This window comes from Herpailurus yagouaroundi, unplaced genomic scaffold (assembly GCF_014898765.1).
Source record: "Herpailurus yagouaroundi ecotype Mexico unplaced genomic scaffold, PumYag 186, whole genome shotgun sequence".
NCBI lineage: Eukaryota > Metazoa > Chordata > Mammalia > Carnivora > Felidae > Herpailurus > Herpailurus yagouaroundi.
Window position 1 is genome coordinate 45,949,226 of NW_024412417.1, and position 21,599 is coordinate 45,970,824.

At 58.4% G+C, this 21,599-nt stretch overlaps 1 protein-coding gene across 1 annotated transcript in view; it reads right to left on the bottom strand.

The window, feature by feature from the left end:
• Nucleotides 1-21,599, bottom strand: part of AGO2 (argonaute RISC catalytic component 2) — a 107,933-nt gene that overhangs the window by 10,197 nt on the left and 76,137 nt on the right. The window contains 11 exon segments of the mRNA XM_040494502.1: nucleotides 3,289-3,448; nucleotides 4,760-4,944; nucleotides 6,654-6,787; nucleotides 10,529-10,651; nucleotides 10,784-10,903; nucleotides 11,612-11,759; nucleotides 12,409-12,496; nucleotides 13,300-13,434; nucleotides 14,262-14,340; nucleotides 14,342-14,399; nucleotides 16,206-16,387. Coding sequence (XP_040350436.1) covers nucleotides 3,289-3,448; nucleotides 4,760-4,944; nucleotides 6,654-6,787; nucleotides 10,529-10,651; nucleotides 10,784-10,903; nucleotides 11,612-11,759; nucleotides 12,409-12,496; nucleotides 13,300-13,434; nucleotides 14,262-14,340; nucleotides 14,342-14,399; nucleotides 16,206-16,387 — 1,412 coding nt within the window.

Consider the following 21,599-nt stretch of genomic DNA (forward strand, 5'->3'; position numbering starts at 1 on the left):
TGGGAGGGTGGGGGGGTGTGGTCTGCATCTGTAAACACCTGACCGTCTCCACAGTGATCCAACGTACTGAAATGATACTAAAATCACGTCTAGAAGACGGTAATGCCACATGCCAGACTGCGCGTGTATAAAGGTCCCGCGCTTTGCTACAGCCCGGACCCCAGCCCCGCTCTTCCCGGGTCTCCCCAGGCCCAGCCGCAGCACGGGGCCAGGTCACCCTCTGCTGGGTGTTCACCAGCTTCCCTGTCCCCTGCCCACGAGAGGCCAGGAGCACTCCCCCGGTCCCAACGCCCAGAAATGTCTCCAGACATCACGTGTTTCCTGGGGGTCAAAACCGCCCCAGGTGAGTAGCACACCAACAGCTTCCCCGCCTCTTTCCAACGCTGTGTTCTAGCACCTTCCTGAAAAGGCCGTGTACACGGCACCTGGGAGCGTGGGGTCACTCGCTAGCTTTGCGTTCTGAAGTTCACTCTCTCTAGGGCTTACCTTTCTCTTCTGGAAAATGGACACAACATGAATACTTCCCTCCCATGGTTGTTGATGTCAGTGTTTTCAGCGGGCCGGGCCTGGCCCGCCACGCTCACTAGGAGCTGCTGACATTAGTGTCCTTCCCGCCCAGTGACCAGAAGCACCGTGTCATGGGGAGATGACCCCTGCGGGGCTCCCGTGGGACAGAGCTCTGCCGCCCAGAGCCGAGAGGTGGGGGAAAGGGCTTCGAGTGTGTATGCCATGTGAGTTTCCACACAACGTGGACAAGGTTTCCCCCTTCAGTGCTTGCAAGCACACCAAGGGGGTTCTTCCCCCTGGGGTCCCCGGGACATCGAAGCAGGGCACAGGCAGGCACTGTGACGTCACATGGAAGGGCCGGGCTCGGGGAAGATACTGCCCGTGGCCTGGCTGACCGGCCTGCCTCCGGGCCCTGACCTGGACCGCGGCCCCCCAACCCCTCTCCGTGAGCCTCTGGGGCCCGGCCCCCCCCCCTCGCTGTCCCCAGCACAAAGACACCAGGCACAGACGAGGCGCTGCAGCTCTCCTCCCGGCTCCACAGCTGTTCGGACTCACCTTCAACAAGGAAGACCACACCTGCCCATGAACTCCACTCCCAGGCTCCCTCCGCTCCCTAGCCTGCCAGCTTGCTGCGTGGCCAAGCTCCTAATTAGAGGGACCCATTCACCACCTCCCAACCAGCTGCAGGCCCCGCCCACCAGGCTTCCTGCTGCCTTGGCAACAAGACAGTCTCCCTCAGGTCCCCGCCCCCACACGGCAGAGCCTAAGACCTCATCACAGGAGGCTCCTTGGTGGCACCACGTGACAAATGACACAGGAAGCGTTGCCCTAGCTTTCCGGGACCCCGCCTGGCTCTCCTTTTGGTGGTGGTGGTGGGGGGGGGGGGGGGGGGGGTGGGGGCGGGGCGGGGTGGGGGTGGGTTCTACTGCTGGCTCCCTGTCTTCACAACCTTTTAACCCTCAACTCTCCAGGGTAGTAGGCTTGGCATCCATCCTGTCTACACCCTGCCCTGGGGGATCTGGGATCTCACCAGCCTTGTGGCTTTTAACACCGCCTCTCTGCTGGGTTCCCCTAAACACACATCCCCAAGTCCAGATCCCTGTTTCCGCCCGCCCACCCCCACCACCCTGAGCCCCGCTCCAGCACACCTTTCCTGTCTCGCTCACAGCAGCGCCATCTTCCAAACACACGGTCTCTGGGCACCCCCCTCCCCCACACTGCCAGCACCCCTCCCGAGACGGTGCAGGTGCCACCTGGTCCCATTCCGCCCAGAGCTGCAGCAGCCTTCTAGAACGGGACCCTCCAGGGGCTGCGTCTTGCCCGGGGCGGGGGGAGGGGCGCCTTGGGCCCCCTGGTCCTTTGCTACCATTGGCTCAGTGCCGCCTTCTCCAGCAGACTGGCCACAGAAACCCAGCTCCTCATCCTCCTGGCCCCCTCCCTCCCATGATGTCACTGGTGCTCCCGTCAAGTCCCTCGTGCTGGGTCCTCCCACGAGAAGGCTGGGACTCTCCCTCCTGTACTCACTGCTGTGGCCGGAGCTCAATCGACAGAACCTGTTCACTGAGCGAACAGGGTGCTGGGCTCACCACCTCACTCCTTCCCACAACCTGAGTGGATCGACCTCACCTCGCTGAGCCAGTCTCCCGAGTTCAAGTCTGGGAGGCTCTAACTTCAGGTTCTTTCCTCTTTCCCACACGGCGGCAAGGCAACCTACTAAAAAGCCGCTTAACAACGTAGCTCAGTCTTCTTGGGGTGTGGTCCCCGGACCACAGAGCATCACTTGTGGGCTTGCTAGGAGTGTCAGCACTTGGGTCCCGATCCAGAGGTGCTGGTCAGAACCTCCGTGGTTTAACAAGGCCCGAAGGTAGTTCAGAAACTCGCCCAGGTGGGCCGTCACGGGCAGGCCGAGGCCAGGCTGGGGGGCTCCGCACACAGCTGGTGCCTCCTAGGGTCTCTCCCCCAGACACACGGAAGTGGCGATGGCCGCTGCTGTCCTCACGAGAGCACTTCTACCCGAGGGCAGTGTGATTCCCTGGAGGGTGTGTCCAGTAACCTGCTTTCACCCACGCTTCTCGTTCAGATGCTAACCCGACTGCCAAGATTCCTCGGGGACGAGACCCCCCCTCGGTAACGTCCGTCATCACGGAAACCCCTCTCTGCTGCAGCAGAGGCTGGCCAACCCTCAGGAGGCACAAAAGCTGACCCTGGCCCTCTCCTCGAGCGCCCAGGGCCCCGTGCCAGGCCAGGGGGTGCCAGGGGGTACCGGGGGGCCCCGCAGCCCCACCCCACCCCACCCCTCCCCTGCCAGGCCCCGACCCCGACCCCGGCCTGGGATCTGCCAACAGTGTGTTCTTCTGTGGAGCTTTTCCATCCCAACGGCTGCGTTGCCAGCACTGACTGCATCAGGTGGCCTCCGTCCCCTGCCTGGCTCGGGAGACGCAAGGGTGGCTCCTGCCTACACGGGAGCTACGGCTCGGGAGGCTGGCGTCCCAGCCGTTCAGGCTGAGCTCTGGCTCCGCCCTGCCAACTCCCTTCACGGCACAGCCGCCGCACCACACGTTTGAGCACCCCCGGGCCCTTCTCTGCCCTCCCCTCACTCAGGGAACCTGGCCAAGGCAGCCGAAACTGCGCCTTGCTTCCCGGCGTGTCGCATCGCGTCCGGGACGGCGGCCGGCACACGCGCTCTCACGTGGCCTGACCTGTGTGCGCTTCCCCACCCCGCCGGGAATCAGGCCGACTCGGCCACGTGTGGTGGGTGCGGTGGGGCGGGGGCATCCCTACCTCCCCTGGGGCAGCAGGATGTTGTTCACGCCTCCCAGCTTGACGTTGATCTTCAAGCAGAGGTTGGACAGGGTCTGGGGCGTGGTCCTCTGCACGTTCTTCATCTGCACACACTGCGTGGCCATCCCCAGCACCGTGTCTCCCACGCGCTTGACCTCGGCTGTGGAGCACCAAAGACACGCTCACTGGCAGCTCTGGCCGGCACCTCTTCCTTAGCGTGCCCCCCCCCCGCCCCCCAACGCCACAGGGGCCCAGATGCGCGACCCCAGCAGCCATGTCCGGCTACGTGGCCCAACCCCATCTGTGGCTGTGGCTGTGGCTGTGGCTGCGCCCATGGAAGCGGGTGACTGGCCGCCGGCACGGGGAAGTCAGGCCCCGGGGCTGGAGTTCTGACTCCGGCACAGCCCAGGCCAGGGTCACCTCGGTCAGGGAGGCCGGGGAGTAGGACAAGTCTCACGGCAGGAAGGAAGTCCATTTCAGCGGCTTCCAGGGCTGCGGGGCGTTTTGGGCACAGCCAGGCTGGAGGGGAGGCCGGCACGGCACGCCCACCCCTGTCATGGTGCTCAGGGTGGTTCGAATAAAGACACAGGCATCCCTGAAATCCGCAGCAAATGCAAGCCTGACGTCAAACAGCTATCTAGGCCCACGGCCCTGGGTTCTGGATTCCTTCATGAAGCAACTGTCAGCTACTCCCTGGGCAGCCCTGTGGAAACAGGTGACTTCTGGATGGAAACACTGACGGCGTTCTCTTTGCTCTTTGCGTACGTAGCTCAGAGGGGAGGGAGAAACGTGGCTCTTATGCATCTGATTCTGTCACCGTCTAACTGGGAATGCGAGCCTCACTGCACCCCACACACCCCCAGGTTCTCGTTCCAACACCTCCTCCACTGGGCGCCTCTGGGCTCCCACGGGGCTTTCTTTTTCTTTCTTTCTTTCTTTCTTTTTTAGCAACCCCCCCATCGCCTGCCCTGGAGTCAGCAGTCCATACCCGCCACTGCCCTGGGGCTGCCTGATGGGGGGCTGGGTCTCGTCACTCTGAACTCTCTGGGCCTGGGGCATCATCAGAGGTACTTGGGGAGTGTCAGCTGAATGGACGCGCAACTGCCCTTGTGGCACGAAGGACTCTGATGAGCTTCCGGAGAGCTCTGAGGTGGGCCCACAAACGTCACGTGGAGGACGACGGACGGTGGCCCCGGCCATCACTGTGTGTGCACTGAATGGACCTTCCTCCGTCCAGCCACCGTCACGTCGGATGGGGACACGATGACGCAGCGTGTGCTGGCCTCTGGGAACTGTGGCCTCAGACGAGACCAGCGCAGGCAGCAGCCGTCGGAGACCCCCCTCGTCTTTCCTAGCTTACAGATGAGCCAGAAACGAGCGCTCCCCGGTGTGGCAAAAGCACAAAGGGCTCTGGCTGCACCCAACACCCACGGAGGTCACGAGCAAAGCCAGCCAAACCGCCAAGGCCTACCGTAAACGGGGGTTTTGCCAGGCAGGATGACCACCACCAGCTGAAGGCCAGCGTACGTGTTCTTCAGGTGCCTGAACATGGGCTCCACGCTATCCGCCCCCTGGGCGTACTTGCAGAAGCACGGCTGGCCCTGGATCGGCATCCCAGCGTCCCTCGAGATCTTTCTGAGCTGCTCTGTGAAGGATCTGAAGGAGAAGGGTCGTTAGACTTGACCGCACAGGAGCGCCAAAGAATCCAGACCAGCCAGAGGCCCCAAGTAAAGGGCACGGCTTTAACAGACAACCCCAAACCATTTTCACCGACATCAGCATCTTGGTTCAAGACCCGGACACAGCCGACAACGTGCTAACTCTTGGAAAACGGATATGCTGAGTACACGCGGGGGTATGGTGGGTACACACGGGGGGGTGTGCTGAGTACTCGCGTAGGGTATGGTGGATACACACACGAGGTACGGTAAGTACACGTGTGGGGTGTGCCGAGTATACCCGTGGGGTAGGGAAAAGTCTCCTGTGGCTACTCTGCCTTGATAACACAGAAGATTTCCGACCGCAAGGGCCCCTGTGCCTCACCCTGAGACACCCCCAGGGGGCAGTGACAGTGCTGTCCTTTTAGAGCAATGCACGGAGCAGCTGCCGCCACTCGGCAGGCCCGGCCAGCCCCCCGGTTCTGGCACAGAACACAGGACTCCGTGGATGGCCAACAATGTCAGAGAGAGTAGAACTGCGAACGGCCCGTCCCCCGGGACTTCCCCCACTGCTCTTGCGTGTACAACTTCACTGGGGTGCCACAGTTGTGGGAGGGAACAAAACAGACCACAGCTAGAGTGGCACCAGCAGCGACTGCCAACAGGCCGGGTGAAGCCCGGTGGGGGGATGGGGGGGGGGGCACAGACAGATCAGCAGCTGCTATTTTAAACTTAGGAATAAAAATAACGTCGCCTTCTCCGGTAACGGTGAGGACACTGTGATCCAACGGAGCCAGGGCTCAACCTCCCGTGCGTGAGTGCAGTTCTGTGTCCGCACTTACATCTACAGGTGGATTCCCTGCGGGCCCATCCGGTTCCAGGCAACGTGCAATGAAGGAGCCACGGTCAGGGTGCGGGGAAGAGAGGCACCCGGTATTCTGGTCCTAAACTACTCTGTTTCTTAGCTAAGCTGCTCTGTGCTTCCAGCGAATTCTGCTGGCGGCGTGGAAGACGCCTCCGACACACAGCCTGTCTCCTTGACGTCAGCTCTCGAGAACTTTCTGAGCCGTGGCTTTTCAGAACCACCCTTGGCTACCTTCTCAGGCTTTGAGTTTCCTCCTGCTTCCACCCAAGACAGGCGGAAAGCAAAGGCTCTCTCTTCCCTGTTAGGTTTGTTTGGCGCAAAAGCACGAGTGACAAAGCTCTATGGGTTTTGTTTTTATTTTTTAATTATTAAGCAGGCTTCACGCCCGGCGCGGAGCCCGGTGCGGGGCTCGAATTCACGGCCCTGAGATTAAGACCTAAGGTGGGAACAAAAGACCCCGGAGCCCCAAAGCTGCGTGGTTGCGGTGCTAACTCTCTAAGGGTCCACAGCCTGGGCCGGGCCAGGGCAGGGGGATACAGACATATGAAGCTGAAGGGCTTTTTTAAGGGAACTTGAGTTCACCGAATATAATTTTCTCTTTTGCATCTAATTTTCAAACTTCTTGTTCACTTTCGGTTTTATTTCTTATATAACCTGCACGGCTTCTCCACTCTCTCTCGGCTAGTGAGTCTGAGAAGTGAAAGCGGCCTCGAGGCGGCTCACGTTTCCTGGCCAGGCCCCCATCCCGGGCACATGTCCGCTGGCCTGGGAAGGTCACCAACTCCTGCCACGGCCACCGAGCCGCCCCGGCCCCGCCCCGCGTGTCTCCTCAGCAGCCTTACTTCAGGTGGACCTCCGTGCACTGGCGCTGGGGGGCGAAGCACGCGATGGCCCACACCTTGATCTCAATGCCCGTGTGAAACTGCTTGTTCCTCATGTCCCAGACGCCCTGGACAGGGGTGGCGATCGCTTTATTCTGCAAATGGCAAGACGTTCAGAGTGAGGGAAAATGGGAAACCAGACCTCCTGACCTTTTTCCCTGCCTCTGCCGATCCCCCGACCAGGTGCTCCTGAGGCTGAGAACTGAGCCTCTGTGTGGTGTCCCACCCCTGACCTGCCCAGCGCCGCAAGTGGGCCAGAGGTATCTGTGGGATGGATGGACGGACGGACTGACGGACGAAAAGGTAGATGGGAGACGAGGGATGGGAGGAGGGAGGGCTGGGAAGACGGAGAATGGACGGAGGGGTGGGTGCGGGGACAGAGGAGGAAGGACGGGTGGATGGGTGGATGGCTGGATGGGTAAACAGAGAATGGAAGGATGCACGGAGGGATGAGTGGATGCAGGCCAAGGACTGCAGAGAGGCCCAGAGCTGCCGCCAACCTCAAGGGTAGCCTGGAAGAACGGAAGTGCCCTGCGGTGCTACAGGAAGGCTTCCTGGTTCAGAACATGCTCTCCTTCGTTTTATCTCCTCTGGGATCACGGAGGCAGCCAGGCAAGGGGAGGCCCCGGGCCGGGGAGCAGAGTGGCCAGCTAGGACCCCTCCACTCCACTCCACGTGCCACTGCCTGCGGTCGTTCCAGGAACGGAAGCTACCCCCACTTGTGAAGAACGAGCAAGCGACGTGTCCACCTGGTTTTGTCATCTCTCGACCAGAAAGGACCAGGCCTCAGCGTCGCCACCCGAGCAACCTCTGAGTTCCCTGAAGTGACTCTGGAGGACAAGGACAGCAGGGAACGGCCACGGGGAGGAGGAGACGGGGCTGTTCAGGCCCGCGGGCACCACCAACGGGCAGGGCCGCATCCGGGTCCCTGCGTTCAGTTGCAGAGGTGGTTTTAGCAGAAAACATTTTTAATTTACAAAAGTAACACCGGCCTATTGCACAAGTCAAGCACTACGGAAAGAAACGCTTTTCTTTCCTGTATTTTGGTAGCGACTGCCGTGGCCCCACCGGCTCCGTCTCTAAGAGATGGGCTCCAACTACCAGTGTGGCGCTCCAGGCTTAGCAAACACACACCCACTCAGCAGACGTGGGCTCGGACGACACCCGCGTTTCTCAACCTCAGCACTGCCAACACCTGGACGACCCTACGCACCGTAGGATGTCAGAAGTCTTTGTCACCAGATGCCAGCCTCCAGACACTGCCAAATGTCCCTTGGGGGGCATTTAATGTTTCGCTCTGACAATGGACAACGAGTCGGACAGGCGACGGGGAGTCCAACTCTTAACCTCGGCTCGGGTCACGATCTCACAGGTGGTGAGATCGAGCCCTGCGCTGGGCTCTGTGCTCTCAGCACAGAGCCTGCTTGGGATTCTCTCCTCGCTCCCTCTCTCTGCCCCTCTCCTGCTTGCATGCACTCTCTCAAAACAAATTAATAAACATTAAAAAGAAAAATTTTTTTAAAGAAGCATTATAAACTTTCAATCCCTACAATCCTCGTGTTTTTGCAAGATGAGACTACAAGAACAAATTTATTTTCCAGAACACTCCTGTATTTACTAAGAGACAGAATGTTGAAACAGACGCGGGCTCGGGCAGTGAAAAAAAACTCCAGATTTGTGATCTTGGTTTTACCATGTAATGAGGGCCTTTCTAGGCCCCTACCTGTGAAACAGAACAAAACGCTCTTCCTCCTACGGTTGTGACAAGGGTTCAAAAAGGTGCTACGTTTGCACTGTGTCTGGACATAGGTTCCCAAGTGGGCCTTGCTGAGAAAACCTCTTTCAGAGGATGGGGACCAGGACGGGGACCCCCACACAGAAGGAACACCATGCAGTAAGACTCAGAAAGAACACGCCATGCCTCACGCATGCATGGGAGCATCTCCAAGACCTCTACGGCCTCTAAGAGAAAGCTTTAAGTAAAAAGAAGTGTATTTAATGCATCACCATTTGCACTGGAAGGAGTGGAAAAAAAATTGTGACTAACCCCTGGGCACTTTTATAAAGGGCAGAGAGACACCAGTCACTTCCTGGGGAAGCAACCAGGACAGAGGGAAAGAGATTTCTTCCTGGAATTCTTTGTTTTGTTTTGTTTTTTAAGTAGGCTCCATGCTCAACGTGAGGTTCAAAGTCACGACCCTGGGATTAAGAGTCGTGTGCTCTTCTGACTGAGCCGGCCAGACACCCCCTTCCTGTGTAGTTCTGTGCACTTTTTTTTTTTTTTAATTTTTTAAAATGTTTATTTTTAAGAGAGAGAGAGAGAGAGAGACAGAGTGAGAGCGAGGAAGGGATAGAGAGAGAAGGAGACACAGAATCCGAAGCAGGTTCCAAACAGCTCTGAGCTGTCAGCACAGAGCCTGACATGGGGCTCAAACTCATGAACCGTGAGATCATGACCCCAGCCGAAGTCGGACGCTTAACCGACTGAGCCACTCAGGCACCCCTGTGTACCTTTGAACTCTGGACCACTTCATTTTATTTTATCTTATTTATTTTATTTTTTATTGTTTTTTATTTATATTTGAGAGACAGAGAGACCAAGCATGAGCTGGGGAGGGCCAGAGAGATGGAAACAGAATATGAAGCAGGCTCCAGGCTCTGAGCTGTCAGTACAAAGCCTGACACGGGGCTCGAACTCATCAACAGTGAGATCATGACCGGAGCTAAAGTCGGATGCTTAACTGACCGAGCCACCCATGTTCCCCATATTTTGTTTTACTTATTTTTTGAAAGAGGGAGAGAATCCCAAGCGCTGTCAGCACAGAGCCCGACTCAGGGCTCGATCCCACGACCCTGGGATCAAGACCTGGGCAGAAATCAAGAGTTGGACGCTCAGCTGGCTGAGCTGCCCAGGCGCCTCTGAACTTTGGAACACTTGAAAAAGCAGAGCCTATGTTTTACAAGAAAGGGAAAAACCCTACAAACAAAACTAGGCCTTGCCACTGGTCTAGAGGACTAGCGTAAAAGGTAGAGTCAGCTAGAATGCTTCCGTGAGAGCCCGTGGCCTGTGAGGCTAAGGCCTCAGGCCCCAAGGAGGTGACGACGACCCCTCTCGTGAACTCTGTCAGGGCTCCATGGACAGGACACCCTATTGTGCACTGATAAAAGCCAGGCATTTCACGAGCAACAACACGCAAGCAAAAACATGAGTGACTGATGGCTCTGTTTGCCAACAAATACCTCTGAAACAGAAGTTAAAAACCCAGAAGAGGGGCGCCTGGGTGGCGCAGTCGGTTAAGCGTCTGACTTCAGCCAGGTCACGATCTCGCGGTCCGGGAGTTCGAGCCCCGCGTCGGGCTCTGGGCTGATGGCTCGGAGCCTGGAGCCTGTTTCCGATTCTGTGTCTCCCTCTCTCTCCGCCCCTCCCCCGTTCATGCTCTGTCTCTCTCTGTCCCAAAAATAAATAAACGTTGAAAAAAAAAAAAAACAAAACCCAGAAGAGCAGTGTAAGCTTCTGGAAAATAATTCGTTGCTGGCAGAGTACCCATCACGCAAAGAATAACGCTTCTCAGATGCTGATGGGCTAATAAAAACTACCTGTTGGAAAGATAAAGGGTAATTCTGAAAAACTTCCAATACGACCAAGACAACTCCGTCCTTCCTGAGGCTCCCTAACGTGGGCCGGCTTCACCCAGCGTGGGAAGAATCCCTTACCTGGACCACGGTCTACGCCTCTGGTGATGGGTCCGGCCTCAGTGGGCTCAAAAGCTGCTGTTCACCACCGAGTGACAGGCACCCATCGGCGCCCCCCTGCCCCACCCCGGCCACGCACGTACCCTGCCCCCGTAGAGGATGGAGGGCGGCTGGAGGACCCGTCCGGTCACATCTGTCATCTCGTCTTTGACCATGATTCCAAATTCACGAACATACGGATCTGTATTAAAACTTGCGCTTCGCATCTTGAAAAGGAAAAAAGAAAGAAGCCATGTCCGTCCGAAGAAGCATCGGGGGCTCCCCTGCCCTGGGAGCCACATACCGCGTTCCCCTGGGCGTCCCCACCCCAGGGCTGGCCCCGGGAGCCAGGCGCTCACCAGCTTGCTAATCTCTTCTTGCCGATCGGGCGCCGACCTGGCAGTTGCTCTGATCATGGTTGAGGTCTGATTGTCGGTCAGCTTTTTGATACATCTCTGTCCTGCTACTATGTTACAGACCTACAAAGGAGAGACCCCGGGCGTCGGCACCAGCGCAGGAGGGCCGGGCCGGGGTCTGAGGCTGAGCACGGGGCTGGTGGCCCGGCTCTGCCTGTCCTACACGTGTCTCTTCACCACGGTGTCTGTTCCCGGAACCCACCAGGAACAGCACACTTGCAGGGGCCGCTCAGGGGCCCTGTGGCAGGCACCAGAAATCCTCCTCGGTGAGCCCAGCCTGGCACCAACAGGAGGTGGGACCCTCCCCAGGTGGGAGCTTGAAGCTGCCTGCTGACGGGAACGAGGCTGGCCTTCTGGACCGGGGTGCGGGAAAACCAGCCGGGTGCTTGAGTAACCGGACAAGGACAGAGAATTTAAGGCACTGACAGGAAAGAGTTAAAATCGGGGCCTCAGTTTTAGCGTTTAATCTTTCCAGAATCTTCCCAGCAGGAAGTGAATCTTAGACGAGAAGTGAAGAAACTAGCTTTTCTGAACATCTTCTACCCTGTGGGACGGACCTGCTAGGCACACGGGGCTCGTCCTCGATGGACGATGGACGGGGGAGAGTCCCCACACACCATTTCATTCAGGGGGAAACAGATGTGACGGGCGTGTCGCCGTCACCAGCCCGGGGGGGGGGGGGCATAGGCAGGCAGGACCAGAGGCGGGGCCCTCCCGCTGGTGTGTGTCTAGGCTGCACTTCGCCAGCGGAGCCGCAGAGACCAGACTTGCCTCGAGGGGAAGGTAGGTGTGTTTCTGCTCCTGTCCGACTTGTAAACATGGCAGGTGGGGGTAGCGCAGAACCAGCTTGTGCCTGTCCTTGAAGTACTGGGCCACCGTGCACTCCACCGTCTGCCCGCTCTCCTGCTGAAGCGGGAATCTAGGAGGACAAAGAAGGGGTCAGGCCGGAGCCCTGCACGTGGCCATGCCCACCCAGGGCTGCTTGCTGGGGGCTGAAGGAGGCATAGGGTGAGACGTGTGGGGCACCTGATCAGGGACCTTCGAGGGCTCAAACCCAAGCCATGCCCTCTGGGTAAGTAGTTCCTAAACTTCCCTGTCCTCTCTGGAGTTGGGAATCACAGACCACAGATGTCTACACTACATGCAAGCAACTCGGGACAAACTCGGGACGGACAAATGAGGACAAATCCAGAAAGGTCCGTGCGTGTTCTGGCCAAGGCTGGACCAGGGCACAGGAGCAGGAGCCGGCCGCCCCTGCGATCCGGGGCAGGGCCTCCGGACCCCCGACCCCTCCCGGCACCGGCTCAGCACTGACGACTGGAAAACAAAAACGACCCTCTCTCGCCTGAACGTTCCAGAAGAAAAGTCGACAGGGAGCCGCCAACCTGTCCCCACCTTGTGCAAGAGCTATTCCTTTATTTTATTTCATTTGGTGAAGTTTTTGGCCCCACTGAGCCAAAGAACAGGGCTAGAATTTTTAGCTAGAATGAGATAACCCTTTCTGGAAGGGTCGCCGCAGTGACGGGGAGAGCCACAGCCGGTGTGGGCGGGACAGCGAGGCCACTTACGTTTGGTGGCTGGCGGGCCGCCGGGTCACGTTGCAGACACGGTACTTCCTCTTCATCTGCCCACAGTGCGTGATCTCCACCTTCAGACCTGACAACAGAGCAGCCGAGCTTCAGGGTCAAGACCCGCCCTGGGGGCCTGGGGCTCGGGCCCCTGCTTCCCGAGCGCCAGCGGGCGCAGAGGCTGCCCTCGCCCTGAGAGGGAGGGGGACCGTCAGGCTGGGCCCATCTCAGCCACGGGGATGCCTTCGGCCCCAGAAATGCCAAGGCCAGAGGCTGGACACTGTTCTCAAAGAAGAAAGAGACCATGTTGGCTCAGTTGAGACTCCGCACTTCCTCTAGGATTATTTTTAGCAACGGGTACGTGCGACAGCCTTTAGAAAGCCATCGGGAAAGGACAGGTGCCCGGGAGGCTGTGGGGGGGGGGGGGCGGGCCTGTGTGTGTGTGTGTGTGTGGGGGTGGGTGACAGGTGCCAGCCAGCTTTGCGAGGCTGGGCCCAAGCCAGGTCATCGCACTCGGGCTGTGTCTTCCGGAGTGGAACCCTGACTCAGTGGGTGCAGATGCCACCATTGTGAGGACCACGTGACCAGGCACGAGAGCATGCGCCCCACCCCAGAACAGCAAGAGACACTGACTATGACCACACTGAGGCTCTCTGGTCCCAGCAGCCAATGACCTGGATGCCACCGGTCACTGACCTGCTCCTCACCCTACACGGAAAGCCATTTATTCAGAACATCATCATTCCTGCTCTGTGAAAGGGGTTTAATTCATCTCTGTGCTAATTCATCTGATGGCTAACCCCCCCCCCCGCTCCCCCACATCCCTGTCAGGACTTAAGGAAACGCACTGGGGAGCAGGACCCTGGCCCGATGCGCGAGGCAGTTACCCACCTTTGATTTCTTTGGTAAACTTTACCCTTTGGGAATCTGTCAGAGGTTTTTGTTGTTCTTCAATACTTTTAAAATCCAAAACTTCACAAACAAACTCGATTACTGGCTGTGCCTTATAAAACGCAGTTGCTGAGACTACAGGTGGGAAAAAACAGCAAAAAAAAAGCAAAAGCGTGACATGGGATGTGCCCGGTGGTGCCCCTTCCATGCCGGCCACCTGGGCTCTGTCCGCCTGATCCCTGGAGGCCACCTTCGGGCCTTGTAGGTGGGACAGAGCCAGAGGGGGCCGCTCTATATCCCTCCAGTCAGGGCTGACAGGAAGGGGTTGGTACAGCCCAAAGACAAAGTCACCCTCCGAGAATAAAATTAGGATTAAACGAAAACCCCAGCAGATCACGACAACCACAACTCTGGGTTTTCTGAGTGTCTCCGGGTGTAGATCTCTCTGAAGTTTACTGTTGCTTTGTGTGATCCAACCTTGAGAGGCTGCCTGCCGGGTGAGGGGGGGGGGGGGGGGAACGGGCAGGCCGCCCTGAAACTGGTGACAAGCGCGAAGGCAACACAGCAGGCTGGCCCTTAGTCAGCCCCCCTGTGCTCATATCAAGCAGGCTGAAAATGACAAGGTGAGATGAAGGGTGGCCCGAGCAGTGGGGGGTCCGTTCACCTCCCCGCCCCTCCCAAGAAAAGCTGACCCTGCCGGTGGAGGCCAGCAGCAGCCTGTCAGAGACGCAGACCCCTGGGCCCGCCTCAGCACCCTGATCCCCGCTGTCTAGAGTGAGCCCTGCAGGCGGCTCCGGTGGGGTCTGAGAGCCACTGCCCAAACCTCAGAGCAGAGGCCAGAGGCCAGGGGCAAGAGCGGCTCTGGCTTTGACAGAGGCCACGTGTGGAACCGGCCGCACAGGCGCCCCCACCCCCCCACCCCCCCACCCCTCCCCCACCACAAAGACCGGGGCTTTGCTTACCATCAATGTTTAACATCATTTTCCAAAGAGAAGGTCGGACGGACTGATGGAAGCCAAACCACACTTCCCGGCCCCCCCCCGAGGGGGTTGGAGCAGCCCTCGGACGCCGTGAAGAAGGAGCGGCCCACGGGGGTGTACCTGCAACGAGACCCCCATCCGATCAGGCGAGCTTCCGCCAAGCTGACTCCAGGCTTGCGCCGTCGCACGTCACTCGCGCAGGCGAACGCTCATGGTCACCAACAATCCTGCTGTCTTCTCCGCACGGGTGTGCTGTCACTGAGCTACGCTGCTGAAGACGCGCCCCTGGGGACGCGCGGCCTTGCCACAGGGCAGGGAGAGCAGCGTCCTCAGGTGCTCCGGCTCGGCGCCCACGGCTGCTGGACCCCAGACACAGGCCATGGCTGCGCACGACAGCCCCGCCCCCCCTTGACGCGGCTGCGCTCAGACCTTTCTAGAAACAGGCCGTGTCGGGTGTGCCGAGGTGGCGGGACCTGGCCAGCCCCGGGCCCTGGGGGGCCGCAGGGACGCCCTCCCCCGCCCGTATGGGGAGCAGGCGGCGGGACAGAAAGGTCGGGCCCGAGGAGACTCACACGCCTTCCAGGGGCCGGCTGCTGACAGCGCGGAGGGCAGGGGCCCCCTGAGCGAAGCGGACGTGTCCGCAGCACAGCAGCACCCACGCGTCCGGTCACCCGGCGCCGTGTCGTCGCTAAGCATCCAAAGGGAAGACACGCTGTGTGGAGGCCGCATTCCCCTCTGCGGGGGGCTCCGTCCACGGGACTGTGCGGGCGGACCCTGCCCTCCCCCTCGGACAGGCTCGTCCTGCCACTTTTCTGTTATTTTTCCACAACAAAAGTAGGCTTTGCTCCTGACTATAAAAGTAACATCATAATTAATTCAGAAGAACACAGAAAGCAAAGCTTCAGAATTCACAGTAATTCCTGCCAACCATTAAAAAAAGGTATTCAACGTTTCGGCAACTGCCTGTCCAGATTTTTTTTTTTCCAACTGCACCCACCTGCCTTCCTGCCAACAACAGTTCCAAGCACTCACAGACTACACCCTGGGGGCCGGGGGTCCCTGCCAGGAGGTACAGCCTGCCATGTATCGGGTCACCCCACCCAATCTGGAGACTGAGAACACCAGGGTCCCTTTTGAAATCTCACAGGCACTTCAGTGCACCTGCTCTCACACCTACAAAGGGACAGAAGAGGCCCCACCCTCCCCTCAAACCTCAGAGCTTCGGTCAATACTCGGGAGAAGTCAGCAAGGGGGCTTGTTTCTCCTTCTGTCCCTGGTTCATTCAAACAGTCCCCAAGGCCCTACCGTGTGCCACACACCTGGAAGCAGCAGGCTTCCCGGGTCAGAAACCCGGGGTCCGGGGGCAGCAAACTGGCCTCACACAGGAATTAGTGCAGCCCCGCCACCCGGTAAGTTGTGAGCCTCTCAAGGGTCCACCCACCCTCTGTCCCGTCAAGTTCAAGCGTGGCCATCTGAACACGCACCGTGTCTCCTGCTGTCTCAGAGCCGGCCGGGTGGTGGGTGCTCAGCCACGTACGGGGCTGGGGATGCCCTCCTGTTACCACTAGTCCCACGAGGGAAGGCCACAGAGCAACACAACACAGCTCACGAGGCTAGCCGAGCGAGAACGTGACGGCCGGTGGGCACAAAGACAGGCAGGCCTTCTCTCTGCCCAACACGGGCCCCGAACTCACAACCCCGAGACCAAGGGTCACTTGCCCTATTGACTGAGCCAGCCCGGCACCCCTGGTGATTTAGTTTTACTTTAAAGATTTCCCATGTTAGTATCGTCATAACTTTCATCATAAAACCCAGGACCGTCACCACCCCGATTCCAAAACTCCACTCCTCCTTGGACAGAGGTTTCATGCTCGCCAGGTAGCCCTCAAGGGGAGCAGCCGACACTCCTGGTTCCCTGGTCCTCACCTCATGGATGGCAAATGCCGCATAACCACGTCCAGGGCCTGGATCGTCTCAAAGGGGACGCTGGGCAGCCGCCCCGAAAGTGCATCGTGTAACGCCTGTAAGCTCACACAGGACACCCACTTGATGGACACCTTGAAGATGCGGTCTTTCCCTTCTCCGGGCAGTGTGACCTCCAGCTCCACCTGTGAGGAGATCCAGAGCACATGGTCATTCACACCTGCCTCTTCTGCTTGTCCCCCCCCCCCCCCTTTTTTAAGTAGACTCCACCCTGGGCGTGGAGGTCAACACAGGACTTGAACTCACGACCCTGAGATCAAGATGGGAGCTGAGACTGAAAGTCAGATGCTCAACTGCCTGAGCCACCCACCTGCCCCTCACACTTGGCCTCTCAAGAAGCTACTGGGAGGTCAAAGGTGGTAGGTCAGCTATCAGAACACTCCTGGCTAGGGAAATCGAGCCAGTCCCTCAGACAACTGCTCACGCATGGGCACGTGCACACCCCCCCAGCGTAACCCCTGGGATTTCTGCCTGGTCCTGCACACAGGGGCGCTCAGGAGAGGCAAGCACCCGGAGACTCTATCCTAAGGACGCAACTCTAGAACGGGGCTGATGCTATATAGCAGCTTCTTGGCCTCGGGGTCCAGACGGGGGTGGGGGTGGGGGCAGGGAGTGCGACACAGGCTGAGGCAGCTTCTGGGACATAGGAAGGGCGCCTGGGAGCCAGCTGGGGGTTCTGGAGAGCTATGTCCCAATGCAACTGAAAAGCTGCAGTGGGTCTGGGGGTTCCCATTTTCTGGGTCCTCTGAACAGACACGTGGTAGAACAAATGCTAACTGTGGATTCTAGACTGTGTGTGCACCCCTACAATGCCTTCAGCTTTCCTCTCTGATGGAACAGGTTCACGATGGAATGTGGGAAGAGGAGTGTCTGAATCAAGGATGCGGTGGTGGGGGCACGCACGGGGCTCTTCCCCCACCACTTCCAGAAGCTGTCCTACGGGACTGTCTGTGCCCCAATGGTACCAGCATCTCTGGGCACAAAATAAGCAGAGAAGAAAAGCCTCAACTACAAGACCCAGGAGGATCTCCTGGCAAGAAATTAAAATTCTCAGCAAACCCTCAGAATATTTGCCACAACAGTTGCTCAATGGTCCACAACGGCTCCGTCCAATAGAACTTTCTGTGATAATGGAAACGGTCTCTTCTTGTGCTGCCCAGGATGACAGCCACGGGCCGCGTGTGGCCACTGAGCACTTGACATGTGGAGGGTGTGGCCGAGGGACTGAATTTTCAGCTTTGTTAACTTTTAGCCAACCCACATTTACACAGCCCTGCACGGCCAGTGGCTGGCGTCCTGGACAGTGGTCAGAGGTTCAGTCCCTAAAGCAGACACCGAGTCATCTCTCTCTCTCTCTCTCTCTCCCATCTCTGAAGCGCCCCTCGCCCCCTCACCCCGCTCCACGTGATGCTTGGATCTCCTTCACCCCCATCACTTCGCTTCACCACGTAAAATCCTGCAGTTAATTATTTGGTAATTGATGACGTCATCCTGAACACAGGGCACGCGCAACACTCGGTGCCTGAAGCCGTTTCGGTATTTGTCAACCATACTTCCCAATCGTCGCGGAATGTCTACTTTGACAGATCACAGATTACGTACATTTTATCCTTAAATAACCAAAGATCCCAGTAACTGAGACTTTGCTCACTATTTTCTTTCTTAACGTTCATCTTCTCTGTTTTGAGAGACAGCACGAGAGCAAGCGGACACGGGGGCTAGAGGGTCCCAAGCAGGCTCTGAGCTGTCAGCGTCGAGCCCGACATGGGGCTCGGACGCTCAAACTGTGAGATCCCGACCTGAGCTAAAATCAAGAGTCAGACACTTCACACTGGGCCCCCCAGGTGCCCCCAGTAATTTTTACACATGAAAACACAGATCTGGGGTGCCTGGGTGGCTCAGTCGGTTAAGCGGCCGACTTCGGCTCAGGTCATGATCTCGCGGTCCGTGAGTTCGAGCCCCGCGTCGGGCTCTGGGCTGACAGCTCGGAGCCTGGAGCCTGTTTCGGATTCTGTGTCTCCCTCTCTCTGACCCTCCCCCATTCATACTCTGTCTCTCTCTGTCTCAAAAATAAATAAACGTTAAAAAAAAAATTTTTTTTAAAAAAAGAAAACACAGATCAGACGGAAGGTCCAGCCCAAGGCCGCACATCCATGAAAGGGCAGAGGCCGGGCTGGGGGCCAGGCGGGGCCCTTCCACTCCCCACGTGCTGACTGGAGGCCGTCACACTCAGGGCAAGACGACACACATGTGCAGCCACCGCCTGTGTGCCCAGCCCACCTCCCCCCATCCAGGCTCCCAGGCCTCCAAGTCCCAGAGGGAAGGGGTTCCATCCCGCTGCCTCTGCCCCACCTGCCTGGCATGGCCTCCAGCCAGCGGTCACGTGCCATGTGGAGCATTCGGGCCACACCGGCTCACTCGTCACTCACCCGTCGCCCGTCACTCATTCGACAGGCCTGCTGTCGGCTCCCAGCGGGCACTCTCAACCCCTGGGTAACATCCCCCCTCGCGCACTCACCGCGCCACGTCCAGACGTCACCAGAGAACCAGAGAAGTCACCAGCAGCACCGCGTGCCGTCACGCCTGACAGCCACCGACCGGATGTGGCCGGAGGCCCAGCCGAGGAGACAGCCGTGACAGAGAGGACACTTCCAGGCGCGTGGACCTGACCAGCAAGTGGCCGCAGCCCAGCCACAGAAGGGCACGACGATAGGGCCCCTTCCAGAAGGAAACACCGTATGTGACGGACACACACACGCGGCTGCTACAACCGGGGCCGACACCGCAGTGAGGTGTCACCTCTCGCCTATCAGGACGGCTAGAATCAAGACCACGAACAATTCAGCACAGTTGGCGGGCACGTGAAGAAGAGGGACTCTCGTGCACTGTTGGTGGGGACGCAGACTGGCGCAGCCGCTCTGGAGAACAGCGTGGAGGGTTCTCAAAAAGTTACCAACAGAAGTGGGGCGCTGGGTGGTTCAGTAAGGAAAGCGTCTGACTCTGGAATCCGGCTCAGGTCATGATCTCACATTTCCCGGGCTCGAGCCCCTTGTTGGGCTCTGTGCTGACTGACAGCGCGGAGCCTGCTTGGGTTCTCCCTCCCTCCCTCCCTCTCTTTCTCTCTCTCTGCCCCTTGCACACTCTCACGTGTGTGCGCGCTCTCTCTCAAAACAAACAAACATTTAAAAAAAAAAAAGAGTTAGAGACAGAAGCATCACGTGATCCAGTAATTCCACTACTGGGTATTTAGCTGAAGAAGATGAAAATACTAATTTGAAGAAACACATGCACCCGCGTGACCACTGCCACGGAAGCGGCCCGGGCGTCCACGGACTGAAGACCGGACACACCGGAACGTCAGCCACACGAAAGCGTGGGATCTTGCCATTGGCAACCACGCGGATGGAACCAGAGGATGTTGCACCAAGTGAAACAGAGAAAGACAAATACCGTATGACTTCATTTCTATCTGGAGCTTAAAAGACTAAAGGAACAAATGGAAAGCCAGAAAGAGGCTCCTCGATACTGAGGACTAGGGGTCACCAGAGGGGAGGCGGGGACGGTGAATTACGTGAAGGGGCACAGACTTCCAGTTACGACTCATGGGGATGACAAGGACAGCAGAGGGAAGAGAGTCCAGAACGCTGTCCTAACTTTGTGTGGTGACAGACGATGACCACACTCGTCACGGGGAGAATTTCATAACATACAGGACTGGTGTCGCCGCGTCGAATGCTGGGAACGCACGGGATGCAGTACAGTATGTCACCTACACTCTGGTTAGAAAACAAAAGTTTGAACATGCCCCCCTCCCCCCACCCCCAGCCCCAGCCACGGTCTCTGGAGCCCTGGGCGGAAGGGGTGCTGTGTCCCGCGTGAACAGGTGTGCAGGGCCGCCTGGGGCCGAGGCGGGAGGTCATGGTCTGGCCTCCGGCACAAACGCTGTTTTTATGAAGTAACGAGGCACTCAGATAAATGTACCAAACTTTTCTTTGCAGGAAAAGCATCGCGATGCCGTAATCTTGCCAGGTCGATCAAGACAAAGTGCAAACAACCGAAAGAGTGGTAATTACATGAGGTGACGGACATGTTCATTAACGATGGGGATCATCTCACAACGCAGATGAACGTCAAATCGTCACATGCGCTTTACAAATGTGCAATTTTATCTGTCAATTACACCTCACTACAGCTGGGGAAAATGCCTCCGAGCACTGGGGAGGGGGGTGGTTCTCAGGGCGCTGTATTTTCCTCAGCACAAGATGCTTCTGGAAATCTGTAAGTGGACTGCAGCCTCCCCCTGGCCCATACGCAGGGAGCCGCACGTGCTCCAGGCCCGATGGCAGCCTCTACCCAGCGCGGCGCCTCGAGAGGCTCAGGGCCAGCGGAGACCTCGGCGGAAATGCCCCATCGTGGGCAGGGCAGCTCGAGGCTGCGGCTGTGACACGACCTGAGGACACCCTCCTGTCGGTCTGGGCCACACGCCGGACCCACCGCCCTCAGTCCCGACGACGCAGCAGCCCGTGGCCACCGATGCGAGTTGTGCGGGACGCAGGGCCCTGTCGGGCTCCCCGGCTGCGCACACGGGCCACGAGCCCGCCTGCCTCCCAGGGCACTTGCGACAGCGCCTGTAAAAAGCTGCCTGTGACACAGCTACAACTGTTGGAACGCGGCCACCGTCTTCTGAGCACCGACACCTGAAACAGCAGCAGAGGGACACAGCCCAGGCCTGGGGGTGGGGAGCCAGCTGTGAAACTCAGGGTCTCCAGACAAGGCAAAGGCACACGCTCAACTCCCTCCTCAGAGCTGCAACAGGGGGGCTCCGTTTTGGTGTCTGCACGGCCAGGGAACAGAGGAAGGGACAGCGGACCCGTGAGGGACACAGAGAGACTGTGGACAAAGGAAGCAGGTGTGTTTCGACCGGGTTTTCTTTTCTAAGACTGGGCTATTGTGCAGTCGAGGCCATGTGGGGCGGGTTGTGCACTGAGCCAGGTGCAGCCAGTGCCCAAGCTCCAGGCCTCACTCCTCCCAGAAGGGGACAGACGGGTCCCATCTCGTGTTAGATGCGTCCAGGGGCCTCCTGCGAATGTACAGCAACCCATCTTCTCAAAAGGCAAACTGTCGTCCCTCCAGATTACTTTGGACAAAACCCACAGTCCTTCCTAGCACATCCACGAGGGTGGTTGGGAATTCAGTCACTGTCCTCGGGTGGGACCAGCAGGTGTAAGTGGCTGCTCTGTCAGGTATCAGGTCTGAGCCAGGCCAGCTGGGTTCAAGGCCCCGTGACACGCGCTGTGTCTCTACTGGAGGGCCCCTCGGTGCCGAGAGGGAGCGGAG